The 13,077-nt window shown below is 36.9% G+C and overlaps 1 protein-coding gene across 2 annotated transcripts in view; it reads right to left on the reverse strand.

Annotated features, from left to right (window-relative positions):
* Window positions 1–199: 199 nt before the first annotated feature.
* rgs7a (regulator of G protein signaling 7a) overlaps window positions 200–13,077 on the reverse strand; it is a 48,515-nt gene continuing 35,637 nt past the window's right edge. Inside the window, exons 5-18 of one of the 2 annotated variants that reach the window (XM_072390797.1) lie at window positions 11,073–11,179; window positions 9,421–9,472; window positions 8,428–8,492; window positions 7,987–8,063; window positions 7,677–7,758; window positions 6,592–6,666; window positions 6,387–6,485; window positions 6,056–6,117; window positions 5,483–5,593; window positions 5,230–5,355; window positions 3,700–3,886; window positions 3,523–3,612; window positions 2,930–2,966; window positions 200–993 (exon numbers count right to left, since the gene is read on the reverse strand). In XM_072390797.1, the coding sequence (XP_072246898.1) occupies window positions 2,946–2,966; window positions 3,523–3,612; window positions 3,700–3,886; window positions 5,230–5,355; window positions 5,483–5,593; window positions 6,056–6,117; window positions 6,387–6,485; window positions 6,592–6,666; window positions 7,677–7,758; window positions 7,987–8,063; window positions 8,428–8,492; window positions 9,421–9,472; window positions 11,073–11,179 (1,154 nt within the window). In that variant the 3' untranslated portion in view covers window positions 200–993; window positions 2,930–2,945. Of the gene's footprint in view, window positions 999–2,929; window positions 2,967–3,522; window positions 3,613–3,699; window positions 3,887–5,229; window positions 5,356–5,482; window positions 5,594–6,055; window positions 6,118–6,386; window positions 6,486–6,591; window positions 6,667–7,676; window positions 7,759–7,986; window positions 8,064–8,427; window positions 8,493–9,420; window positions 9,473–11,072; window positions 11,180–13,077 lie in introns of both variants that reach the window. The other variant, XM_072390796.1, reaches the window with a different exon arrangement.

Here is a 13,077-nt window from a genome sequence, read left to right on the forward strand (position 1 = left end):
TCCTGTTACTATTTCTTCTGCCATTGTTAATAATGAATAAAAGTTAGAGTATAAAAGAGTATTTTGCCATGAATATTTTTCTGCTTCTAAAGTACCAGAATAGGTTTGAGAACCACAATTATAATGGGACCTCATGCAGTCCACCATGAAGGTAAAAATACAACTCAAGACCATAGTAACAGAGAGAGGGCCAACTTTAATAATACAAGTAAGTAAAAGTGTCTTTAAATATGGTATAAAAATAAATGCAAGAGAGAATAACAAAGAATTATGTTCTACAGGAGACAGGAGACAGCATTTTTGTAAATCTCAATGACTTTACAGGTGCAATGAAAAACATGTGCTAATTATTGTAGTGCAATAAAACAATGTAAAGCAAAATAAATGCACAGTAAATTATAAACAGAATTATAGTATATATATGTATATATATATATATATATATATATATTGTATATTCATTCTGCACAACACTTCCCACAGCGTGACAAAGTATCTGTAACCTCATATCATGTAAAGCAATGACATTGGTTAGATTGATCGTTTTAAGCTTTCTTTTTCTTTTTCTACGTGTTTTTTTTTTCTCTCTGACATCATTTGTTTCAGCTGGAAGTTAGAGAAGGGGCTCCAGTCCAGGAGTATTGGTGGAAAGTGCTGGCCCAATGGATTTCACTTTCTTGTTTTACATTTCAACAGTCTCTAAGTGTCCTCACAAGTCCAGCAGTGCCTTCTTTCTGAGAATACTGGAAATACATCAGGTTCTGAAAGAGTAGAGAGAATCAGGAACATCCTCTCCATGGACATGCAACATCCCTTGAACAACAGACGAACAGGCTGCTTGGCTCATCATCCGGCTGAGACAAGAGCAGATGACAGACAACAATGATGAAGAGATGAGATGGTCCCCGTCTCTATATCCCAGAGAGAGGGAAGCTGTTGATTTTAGCATGATGGCACATGACTTGTCAATCTCTCGTATGCCAGTGGTTTCCCCTGTGCTGGGAGAAGAGAAAGGAGGGCTGAGTAAACAAGTTGAAAGGAGAAAGTTGTAAATATGTGACATGCAAAAGCTTTTTTTCCTATTTTTTTCCTTAATGTGTGTCCTTTCAGACTAGTGGACAGCTAGGAACCAAAACACACTGTCCATGGAACATTTCACTTTTATCTCTTTTGTTATGACTCTGTGGTTAATTGCAATTATTTTCAGATCAGTCATAATTTTTTACAATGTGAATTTCTTCCTTGAAAAAATGCTGTTGCCATACTGTAGTTATTGTGGGAAGTGAAGTAATGGCTAGAGGGACGCAGCAGAGCACAATCTGGCAGCAGCTGACAGATGCAAGCCAACAAAGGTGATTAGATTATTCAGTATTGGCCAGCAAGTCAGTCCATAAAGAGGTTCCAGAAGGACTTTTTATTTAAACTTTGGAGGCTGTGTCCAGTGGCTCAGAACCATAAAAGCAAGCCAGGCGTCAGTAAAGGGCTACATTCTCCAAGAATATTACTGTTCTGAATGTAGACTATCTGAAATATACATTTACAAACTACTAGGGGAGACTGTTCTCCCTAAAATGTACTCTTGTGGCATTTGTTCATGCAAGTAGATATTCAAAGAATATGAGACCTCTTAGTGGTCGTGACAATGTATGTATGTATATGTCTATAAAGTGTAAAAAAGGAAGTGACTAGGTTTCATTGTAACATGTCATATTTACATGTAACTAAGGCAACCAGTAAAATGACTGTCATGCGGGTGACAGTCGAGTTTTCTCACCCTAACCAAGTAATGTAGCCGACTAAACCCAAGCAGGACGTATAGTGTTACTGATGGAGGGTATGTTGGTCTCGATCTCATGTTACACTAAGTGCGCCATCCATCCTTATGAGGACCTTGTGACTTCTTGAACCAAAGACCTTGGTATGACATTTGCCCTGATATGGAAACGCTCATATGAGTCCCATGTTCTTGGTGGTACTTTATCGGACTTCATGTATTGAAGAGTATAAACAAATGACCTATGACAGTTTGAATTGCAGGACTTGTGGTTTGTGTTAGTTTTCTATTTGGTTTTCCTGTGATTATGGTCTGGCTGTACTCCAGTGATAAATAAACTAATTGATTTAAGAAATGTAGGAACAGGAATAATTTCTTCTTTCTGAGTTGTGTTGCAGTCCTCAAACAACTCCATGATACCATGATTACCTGAAATGGAGTGTGGGCCGGGAATCTAATCAATTACATGTTCACTTATGTTAACAGCATTAAATTATTCTTACAGCTTTGAAGTGGGATTGTGCTATTGTATTAAATTTGACACCCTGCTTTGATGAGATAATACCTCCCCATCTAATAAGCTGTATGTGCTGAGCAAAAATATGTACACCATCAGCTGAAAACAAAGTCTGCACACTGTCTTTCATTAGATTTATCCCATAAATAAATCTAATGAAATCATAATGGTGATGTTCTTTCATTTGGATAAACATAATAATTCAGAACTCTTGCAAATGAGAGGTATGCAAATTTTTTTCTGGATGTATTTTCTCATTTATGATTGTTTATTCTAAAAATGATTTTCAATAAGGCTTTATCCATTGATTTTGCTCATGTGAGCAAATTACAGTACATCTATGTATATCTCATTTTAGCAACAATTGTGTTCAAGCAAGTAATCAAAGAAGTTTCATCGTAATGTCTATTCAAAAATTACTTACTCACTTGTGCCATCTACTCTGTGCAAGTTTAGACACTGTGCTGAAATATATATTTTGTATTTCAAGCACTGTTCAAAATGGAAAGCAACCTTACATACTGTTTGCATTTTTAATGCTATTAATAGTTGCTATCACAGGACACCTGCCACAGTTGGAACTATTACTGACACCAACTAACTGACGTGATATAAAAAGATTTCATGTTGGACATTACCTGGCAGCAAGAGGCTTCAGAACAGATTCTTACTTTTCTGTGGGGACAGAAACGGACATTAATGTTGCAAGTTTACCATGCAGAGGACTCAAAGGGCAGAAAACCATCAAGCTAGATATCCAAAAGCTACATCTCCCTTGTAGAAGAGATTTTGTATCTCAATGACTCCTTTCTGGCAAAACAAAGGAAATAAAACACAAAAGGTGGTGTTTTACAAAGCTAAAACATAATCTTCTTTGCCAGAATGACGGGCTGGAAAAGTGTGAGTGAAGTGAGACACAGTAAGTTTTAGTGTATACATTAGTGTTTTTAAAGAATTATTTGTCATTTTTATGACAACAACCTCTTTTGGCACTATTCATAATGCTTTCTACGGGCCCAAATATGACATACATAATTTAGTTTGACATGTTCTTTGGTTTGACCTCATACATTGCTAAATTCATGAATTAATTACATGTTGTATTTCTAGTAGTCTTTTCTGTGGGACTCATTACACAACAATATTAATCTAAATTTAAGTTACATGCAACGTCAAGGACTTGTACTTCTCTATGTCTTACTCAATAAGAATCAGGAATTCAGTTTTTTACCTTCTTCTTGGCCTGTAATAACTCCTGATAGGCATTGGAACGGATGAAACGGCTGTAAGAATCACTCTTCATCAGTTTATAGATGTGTTCCTGTTGCAGAACCAAAATGTGAAGATAAATTGTTAAAGCATCAGGTACTCGTATATGTACATAAAATGTTATTGAATGACAACTCACCTGTGCATCTTCGAAGGCATACCGTCCAGGATCTTTGACATTCTGGGTAGTTTTGTCGTAGCTCTTGGAGTCTACGTTGATGGCACTGGGTGCTCCAGGGGCCAGAAACTCCTGCCATATCTCCTGTACCCTAGTTGGAACTTCTCTGATGGGTCGCTTCTTTAGTTCCTGAACCGCTAGCCAGAATCTACATACCAAAGTAAGATGTATACTTGTTTCTTATTGAGACAATAACTTTTGGAACAAAAAAACGAAAGTAAAACATGTAAAAATGATGGTCTGATGGTAAAGTATTGCAAAAAATAAGCAAGAGCCATTCAAATTCACAATAGTATCACAACTGGACGTTTTTACTCTCTGACAACTGTTAAATTAAATATATTTTCAGTTTCTAAAGTCCGACAAACTGTTGGAGAGGGAACTGCAATCAAACTGACCACATAATCAGTTTTAGGAAGAGACGGTTCAGGCATGTACCATCAGAGGGAGCAGAGGAGCCATCCTGCACAGCTACTTTTCTCATATTTACCCATTTGTATGCAACTTTGATGCTCTGTTGAATTCTGTTACAAAGAGTATATTGATTGGAATAACATTCCTGTCTACCTGGATCTACAGTAGGGCGTTTTTTAAAAAGAATTAGATCCACCAGTTTTCCCTTTTCTAATAACTCAATGTTATGTTTATATGTACATTAAAAGTCCTCTCATGAGTTATATTAAACATGGCTCTCACCATTAGAAAATTGCAGTAAGCTGATTCAACCATATGTCGCTGCATGAATATGAAAAGTGTAATTTACATAATGTATAGACAGAACACATATTTGATTACTTCATACAGTGTATATAAACATCTTTATTATTTTACATGTGTTCTCATATATGTATGAGTGGGAGGAGAAAGTGTGAATTATATTCAAAGGTCCCTGTATGTGTGCACATCAATTATTCTTGCTGAGTCAAGGAAAATTGGTTAACCCAGGCACATTGTGTGAACCACTGAGAGAACAACTGCACAACTGAAAATGCTGTATGTATGTCAGTAATCCAAAGACAGAAATTACGTAATGTAATAAAAGTATTATTCTGAAAAACTGACAGAGGCCATAGTACAGATTTCTTATACTTCCCCTTGTGTTTGATGACAATAAGTTTCCACAACCCTTTTTAAAAGGAGAGGGAGTAGAAAACATTTTTACACAACTGTATAACTACTTATTTCCCCCCTCAAATACTGTTTGAAAGTCTTAACATTCACTAATTACATAAGATGACAACTACATGTTATTTATAATGCCAAAAATGATTGATTGATATCACTGTGGTGTAAAAAAGGTCAAATATCCTAAATTGTGACCTGTTAAAAAAATATCCTGGTATACCCTGGTGAGAGCCTCAAATTATGCTAGTGGTATTAATCATGTTCATGTTCATATTTTAGGCACAAGAGTCCTTAGGGTTAGATTAAGTTTCTATCTAATTAATTTAGCTTTGTGTAGATAAGTTTAAAGTGTAATTCGTCCTGTACCTGAGATTCTCGGAGCTGAACTCAGACTCGAGGAACTTGAGAAACTGCTCTCTCCCCACAGGATCTTTGAGAACCTCATCAATGCCAAAAGCCCACCTCTTTACCCTCTGTTGGCCTGGTTCCTTACTGGAGCATGTAACACAAAAATACAGCACACCTTTCACAGATCAAGTATGCATGCCACAAACAGATTCAGATACAAGAACATATCAACTGATCAATGTATACATATTTTCTGGTTACATGTACCCACCTGGCTTCAAGCTCCCAGATTGTGGTGTCATCTGAGATCCAGGGGTTGGATGGGTCTGGAGATGTGAGGAAGGGGTCATATTCAACATACTGCTCCGTGTAACCCAGCAAACTGTTGATGTGAAACAACAGAGAGCACACAAACTCTGTAACTGTGGAAATTTGATCTTTTTTTAAAAATCTAGTTAGAATCTCTGACAAAACTCTGTGCCATACCTCTCTGTGAGTGATTAATGGGTTGCTTATTTCTAAGCTCTAGTTGACAAAAGGAGAAGTAAACTTCTATTGAGAGCACATATCTGAAACTATCATGAAAGGTAGAGGTGTTGACCCCTTTTTGGACACAAGGATAGAGATCTTGTTGCTGAATAAACCGAAAATGTCTTTTCAGTGAAGAAATAATAAAACGACACACGTAGTATCTGACATCATCAGTGCTGGCGACAGCTGAAGGCATTGTCTGCACACTTTTCAAGGTCATTGGAGTTCTTAATTCCACGGCATGTTAAGCGGATTAACAGCTCAATAAACAGATCGATGGCAAAACTCAATAGACACAAAGAACATCACTTACCTCTCTGCCACTTTGGACATTTTCAGTCGATGCCTGTCTAATTGTAATTGCCAAAAGGTGATCTGAAACAATAGCAGGCAACAATTAGCATGCAGTTGTCTCCATAAATCACAAAATATTTTTTCACAATTATAGATAAATACAAAGAGCATGATTTTTCTGTTTTTTTATTAAATTTTGTGTGTGCAACTTTAACTTCAGTCTACATTTTTTATATTTATGTAAAACTATTATTTTGATTAAAAAATAATGCAAAAATGATGTAGCAATGAGCTAACACTCAAATTAGAACATCAACATTTAAATGTAGACTGCCACCTGCAGGTCTAACCTGTTCCTGCAGTTCTTCTTCTGTAGGCTGCTTGGCTTCTGGCGCGGGGGTGTGAGTTGGGCTGTGGGTACGGATATCATTCTGCAACCCATACACAGACTACAAACAAAAACAACAAAAAACAATGATACAGAGGTATCAATAATGTAGCTTTATACGTGTTGTTAGTAGTCCTGAAATCACAAGAAAGGAAGATGTACTGCACCTTTCTAGTTTTGTGTGGATTTTTCATTCTGGAGGACTTCTTTATGTCTACTTCTGTTGTATTCACACATCCAGGCTGTGAGAACAAAGCAGGGGAAAGCAAGTAATTACGAGGGTATTCTTCAACTTTAACTTATCCTCAAGTATGTACTCCTACAGTTGCACAGAGTACTCTATGCTATTCTCTAGAGTGATACAACAATGGGTAAAGGGGATATTTTTCCACAACTTTGTGAGTTTCTGTTGATATAATCCAATATGCTTTGCTGGGGTGTGAAGTATCCAAGACAATGTGTCAGATGCTGGTTAATTAAACATGGAATGTGCCAGTTTTTGCAAAACAAGTAAACCAGCGAGAAATCAGAGTCTCAGTTTACATATACTGGCTGATTGAACAAGTGGTCTAATCTAGGCTTCTTCCAGGGGAACAGAGCTAAGTAGCTTGACAATGTTACTGTGAAATTTGAATTAATATTGATTATGTTGCTCCAAGGACGCATAAATTGAACTTGTTATTTTCCAATTAACCATCAAGCGGTGGCTTTGGGAGAAACACAGCGGAGGAGACCCTTTAACCTCAGGGGGAAACTAAATGCTAATGTTAAGCAAGTGTGTGAGACCAAGGTAAAGAGCAGCGCTGAGGCTGATGTGTTGTGACAGTTATCGATGTGGCATTTCATGTGTATGGAAACGGTAAATACACAATGGAGGATTTCAGTGTGTTTGCCTATTTACACTATTTAAATGTTACAGGTAGCATATGCAGCTCATATATAAATTGTACAATCCAGAGAGTGCTTGTAACTGCATGACATTTTCAAAACATCATTTATTTTTCGCACAGCTTGATGCATCCCTACAGAGAGTGAAATGTGTGGAACAGATTAAAATAGCCCACTGGGTGTCAATTATTCACCAGATGTAATTATTCTTTTCATTTGGGAGGTGGAGCACATTGTGGTCAGTGTTAATTTTTTTTTAAACATTATTCTCTTTTGCAGGAACAATTAAGATGACAGTAATACTATCAGTAATAATATCAATACCAGCAGAGATTGATTAATTACAGTTAGCTATTTCACTCACCACTGGTCTGTGCACGTCCCAGAATGCTCTTTCCTGACTGTCAAGAATTTTCCTCTCAATTTTGTCTCTTTTCTTGTCAACTCTGGAGAGAGGGGGAAGGAGCTCAGAACAGGTCTGACAAAGCATGCAGCTTGATCCAACTCTCATTTAATCTTTACTTCATTAATGTGCAGTTCATTTGTGAAGATGTATGGTGGAACTACAAATAAAAAGCTGTAGCAAACCTCTAGGTTTATTCGTGTTATAATGACCATATAAGAGTACTCACTTATCATGGTTAAATGTGTGTATGGTTCTTATAGAAACCTACTTCGCTTGTGCTTCTGCTTGCATAAAAATGAATTCCCATTTTCTGGCGAAAGCTCTCTGTAGCCTTGCTAAGCTCTCCTGTAAGTAAAACAAAGAACAAACAAGACAAGAAAGGCTTTTCAAGGAGCTGGTCTGTTTATGTTTACTGCACATGGTGTGTACAGTGCGCAACTAGATGCCATCTTTAATGATCCCTGCTCACATGCATAATGAAAAAGCCCTGGGAATAACTAACCCACCAGTTAATATAATAGCCTTTTATTTTCATTTAACAGTAACATGAAAGTTACAAATTATTTATGAATCAAAGTAAAAACAATTGTTTTTTTTGTGAGTATGTCAGAAAAGAGAATACTAAATGCCTCGAGAGGAGTGCCAACACTGAAACAAAGCAGATTTGTGAAGTGGGGAGCGGTGACACCAACAGACCACTTTCACTTACCGCTTCATAGTCTGCAAGCTCCAGACGTGCTTTATTTTGCATTGTTCTTTTGCAGAGGTAAACAGCTGAGAGAGACAGAGAAAGAGTGGTAAAGGGAGTACACGATCTCCGCATGGTTTTAACAACCTTAAGTGGCCCTGAGTTTATTCATTCAATCATCTCAACTGCGCATTTAAACTGGCCTGCACGGTCATTTACTGTGCATGGTGTGGATGCGTCTGTTACTACGTGTGCTTTTATGTGCACGCCTGACTTTTGCTGTTCCTGTGCCATAATCGTCTCTTCATCTTTTTATTAACTGACCATAATGTGGAGCTTCATTATGTCATTACACTGTTTTCATTAAGGGACATCATTCACGTAAATCAGTTGCTACATCTGACTTCCACTAATGCTCACAGGATTATTCCCACTGTGCGCACAAGGCTTTTCCTTCGTCGTCAACAAATGAAAGACCTGCTTGGGTGCAGCTATACACCAAACCATTTCTGGTGTTATGAAAGGTTTATTTCCATTCTGCTTGGCTGTAACAATGAAAAGCTCATCTCTGTACCCCCATTAAAATGCTCAGCCAACTGTGCACAACAGGTGCATGCATACAGACGCATCCCTGATTTCCTTCACAGTTATCAGGCTGCATCAATAAAACAGTATGACTGAAGCAGGCATGTTTGACTGAGGTTGGGAAACATATATGAAAGGAATATATGAAATCTAAATTAAAGCATCACAAGTTATTGCATATTCCCTGAACTATCATCAATTCTAACTGAGGGCCAAATATTATAGCAGATCTAAATGGGATTTGAGCATTTCCATCAACCATTCTGACACTGAAGATTTTTTTTCATCTCTGCTAAATTCACCATTGATACCATGTCTATTTATCAACCCCAATTTATGTACAACACATAGTCAGCATGAACACTTCAAAATGCCCTGCACAATGCATAAAAACAAAAATCTGACTAAACAACAACGCAGCACTCTCACCATAGTCTGTGTTTTCAGGTTCCCAGCAGTTTGATGGCCAAAAGTATGGAGTCTGAAAAGAAGATAGCTCATTAAATTAAACTAAAAGAAATATTACAGCTAATACAGCATACAAGTTGAAACATGGTTTAAGTCAAAGTGTGCACGGCCACGGAAGGTGGGCTACAGTCACAGCATGGCATCTGCCACAATGAAACCAATAAAACACTTTGTGGGATTGGCATTGTTTCTAAAAGACATAAGCTCTTTGCAGAAAGTGCTTGGAGCAGACAAAGTTGGCAACAAACAGTCATTGATTGACTCAGGTTAGTTCTGTTCAGCATAGTTTGAGAACTCACTGGAGGGAAAAAATCATTAAAACTGGCTCTTTATTGACATCCAGGATTATGTGCTCTTATTTTCATCTTCATTTATGAACCAGTAGTAATGAAGAAGTACAGCAACTCCTCATAAACCTTTTTTTCAAGTAAAGGAATGGAGCACCAGCCATTTTTCCTATGAATAAAAATACAGCATCTCTCAGACTAAATGTAAATTTCTGTACTGAAAAATACATAAATCAAACATCTATTTATCATCTGCAGACCTATCACCATGTCTCATGACTTTGGACACTGAATTGAATTCCTCTGTTCATACATAAGTAAAATGTACACTTCTAAGCATGTAATAGCATAATATAGAATGCAACCAATAAAAATATATAACTTGGTGATCTATTGTACTTTGTCACCTTAAAGTATTGGGGCCAGTTGCATAAAAATCTATGCAGTTCCATGACTTAAGTTGTTTTTATGCAAAAAGAAAAAAAAAGTGAATTTGCATTAATTGGTCAGATTCAGATGCATGAATAGATTAATTCATTTTTTGCATATACAAATAATCACTGCAGCAAAATTAAGTATAAATGACAGTAAAAGCAACAATTAAGAAGCACAAATTTACCACATTTAAAACTGAGAACTCATCAGAGAAGTAGAGAAAAGGAAATCTGATTTATTTGAAGATCTAAAATTGTAAATTAAGCAAAAACTGTAACATGGACATGGTAAGTTCAGAGCCAAAGAAACTGTAGAAGTGAAATGGTCAGGTTATAAATGACAGGCAAAAAAGCACATCTGCTCACTCAAGGACAGCATCACAGCTACAGCTTCTCTGCTACAGCTACAGTTCCTCCCAACACTCAGGAAAAACAGCCGTATGATGCCTGAAGCAGTCTAAAAGCCAATTATCATCTCACGCCAGAAACTTATAGCACTATAATACTAATTTTCTTCTTGAGGTCACTAAATTACCAAATTCTTCCAACAACGTCAAAGCTACCTTCCTGGTCCCTGAAATATTAAATACAGCTGCAGCTATTTATAGTACCAAAAATTAAATAAGACTATATTATTCAAACTTTGTGAAGTTGTTCATTTTGTTTTATACTGAATTACGCTGCTTATTTTATTATTTCCACTTCATCATACGAGGCTTGATTTGTTCTAAAAATGTGAATATGGAAGCTCTAAAGAATGTGTGAGGTATGCACATTCTTACTGCTAATTCTCCCTTACAGACCAGCACAAAAATCAAAGTCTTTTAAAACAGTTTCCAATTTCTTTGTCTTTTTTTAAAAAGAAAATCCAGCAATGCATTAGTATTCTTACCTGAAACCTATAGAAAGTGCCATCATCTTTGAGAGTGAGGACATGGTCTGAGATGGGGAAGAAGTAACCATGAGCAGCCATCAGTGTTCCTAAGTGAAGAGCCTCCACTGGGAGGAAACACAGACAAAAAGTCAATTTACAACTTGTTGTACTTGTGTTCACCTGTGTTTCTCCCAGTTCTGTTACATATAAACACACATTTAGAGCCGCCATATCATTCCTATTGGGATATTCTCTTTTCTTCTATTTGTGCATGTAAACAGCCTGCAAAGTTACAAATACTCACACCAAAGTCCACAACAAAAGGTAGTTATTTCTTGCTGTTGAACATCTAGACACACCTGGTTTATTGTCCATTTACTTAAGTATACAGGCACTAAATTATTACTTTTAATGTTTTCAAGATCTCATTGGTACCAGTTCCTATGGTGCTGAGATAAAAATCTGTTTTGTAGTCTTTTTCCTCCTTGCTAATCACACGTCCCTGGCCAGTATGATTTTTATTTTATTTAATTTTTTGCCCCACCTGCTAATGAATTTTATTCCAAGGTTCAAAATAATTCTTGACTAAATTATCACAGTGAACACTGGGACCTGAATTGGGAGCTGCTGCCTTACAAGCCTCTGACTCTGCTTTGACAGATGGATAGGCAGATCTCCTTTCCAACCAAACAGCACAGCAGGAGGTCCTGCTGATTAGCCCACCTTCAGCAGGAGAGGCGGAACTCATCAGTCAAATCACCTGGTGTTGTGCCTAGTTGGAGTGAAAACCTGCTTCCTCCTGGTGCTCCACAGCACATGGTTGACTGTTCCTGATTTAAAACCATGAGATAATGAAAACATGTCATCATCATCAACTGTGTCTCATCTGCCACCAGCTATTCCCTGCTGTTCTGAACCTGTAAGTCTTTCGTGGTGTTGACATCTATCACTCACGTTTCCTTTAATGTGTTGACAGTTCTCTGGTAATACTGACACATTTTACTCATTAGGAGCAGCACTGGAAACAGTTTATTTACATACTGTTTCATACAGCAGAGTCCTTGTCTGTTTCTACCACTTAAACCTTCTTAATAGGCAGCTAAGCCAATAGAGGCAGAGGTTGAAACACTTCACACAGTCTAAGAAGGCAGAGCTTAGAATGCAATAACAGAGGCTTACTGAGTGCTTGCATAAAACATGTGCATCTCAGCTATCTCACCCTCTGACACATGCACACATCCATACACACCAGGTGTATGTCAGAGGTCAGGATGTTATGTGTATGCGTGTGTGCACATGTGTGTACTTAACTCCATGGATAGCTCCATTTATCAATAAATAATGACTCTTTCGTTATCCAAATCTATTTTCTCACAAACCTAGCTCCTACTCTTCTATCTATGCTATTGCTTCGAGCAACATTGTCTGTTCTATAAAGTATATGTACTGTATTATACCATTTTGTGTCATTGAGTCAAAAGGGAAATCATTATTTTCTCACTGAGAGGACAGACTATGCATTGCACATCTTCTGTAAGTACAAACTTGTTCAACTACAGAGAAAAAAAATAATCTTCTTACTTGTTGACATCGTCCGTGCTTCAGCCACAGAGCTGTTAGGTTTAGTTATTTTAGGTAGATGCCACACAATGGTGGGCACAGACAATTTGTTTAAGAGCAATAAGTGTTTATCTAATATCCAGTACAAACAATTATTTTCATTGGTTTAAAGAAGAGTACAGCGTGATAAGTAAATTAATAAATCTAAAAATACAAAATAATACTAATGTAATGATTTTATTAGATTTTATTTTATTTTATTCAATAATTCTTTATAAATCCCAAAATGGAAATCATATTGCCGTGGTGTCAGTTATCATGAAAAATATGCTATTATTATAGATAAATATAAAACTAAATAAGCATAAAATAAAAATCAGCAGACAAACATTTGAAAGTTTAGAAAGTTCAAGTATAGAAGAGAGAGGTATGGTTGAAATCTATAGAGATCGCTATAAATGGA

Source organism: Leuresthes tenuis, unplaced genomic scaffold, assembly GCF_036924035.1.
Source record: "Leuresthes tenuis unplaced genomic scaffold, fLeuTen1.0.hap1 SCAF_8, whole genome shotgun sequence".
Taxonomy (NCBI): Eukaryota; Metazoa; Chordata; class Actinopteri; order Atheriniformes; family Atherinopsidae; genus Leuresthes; species Leuresthes tenuis.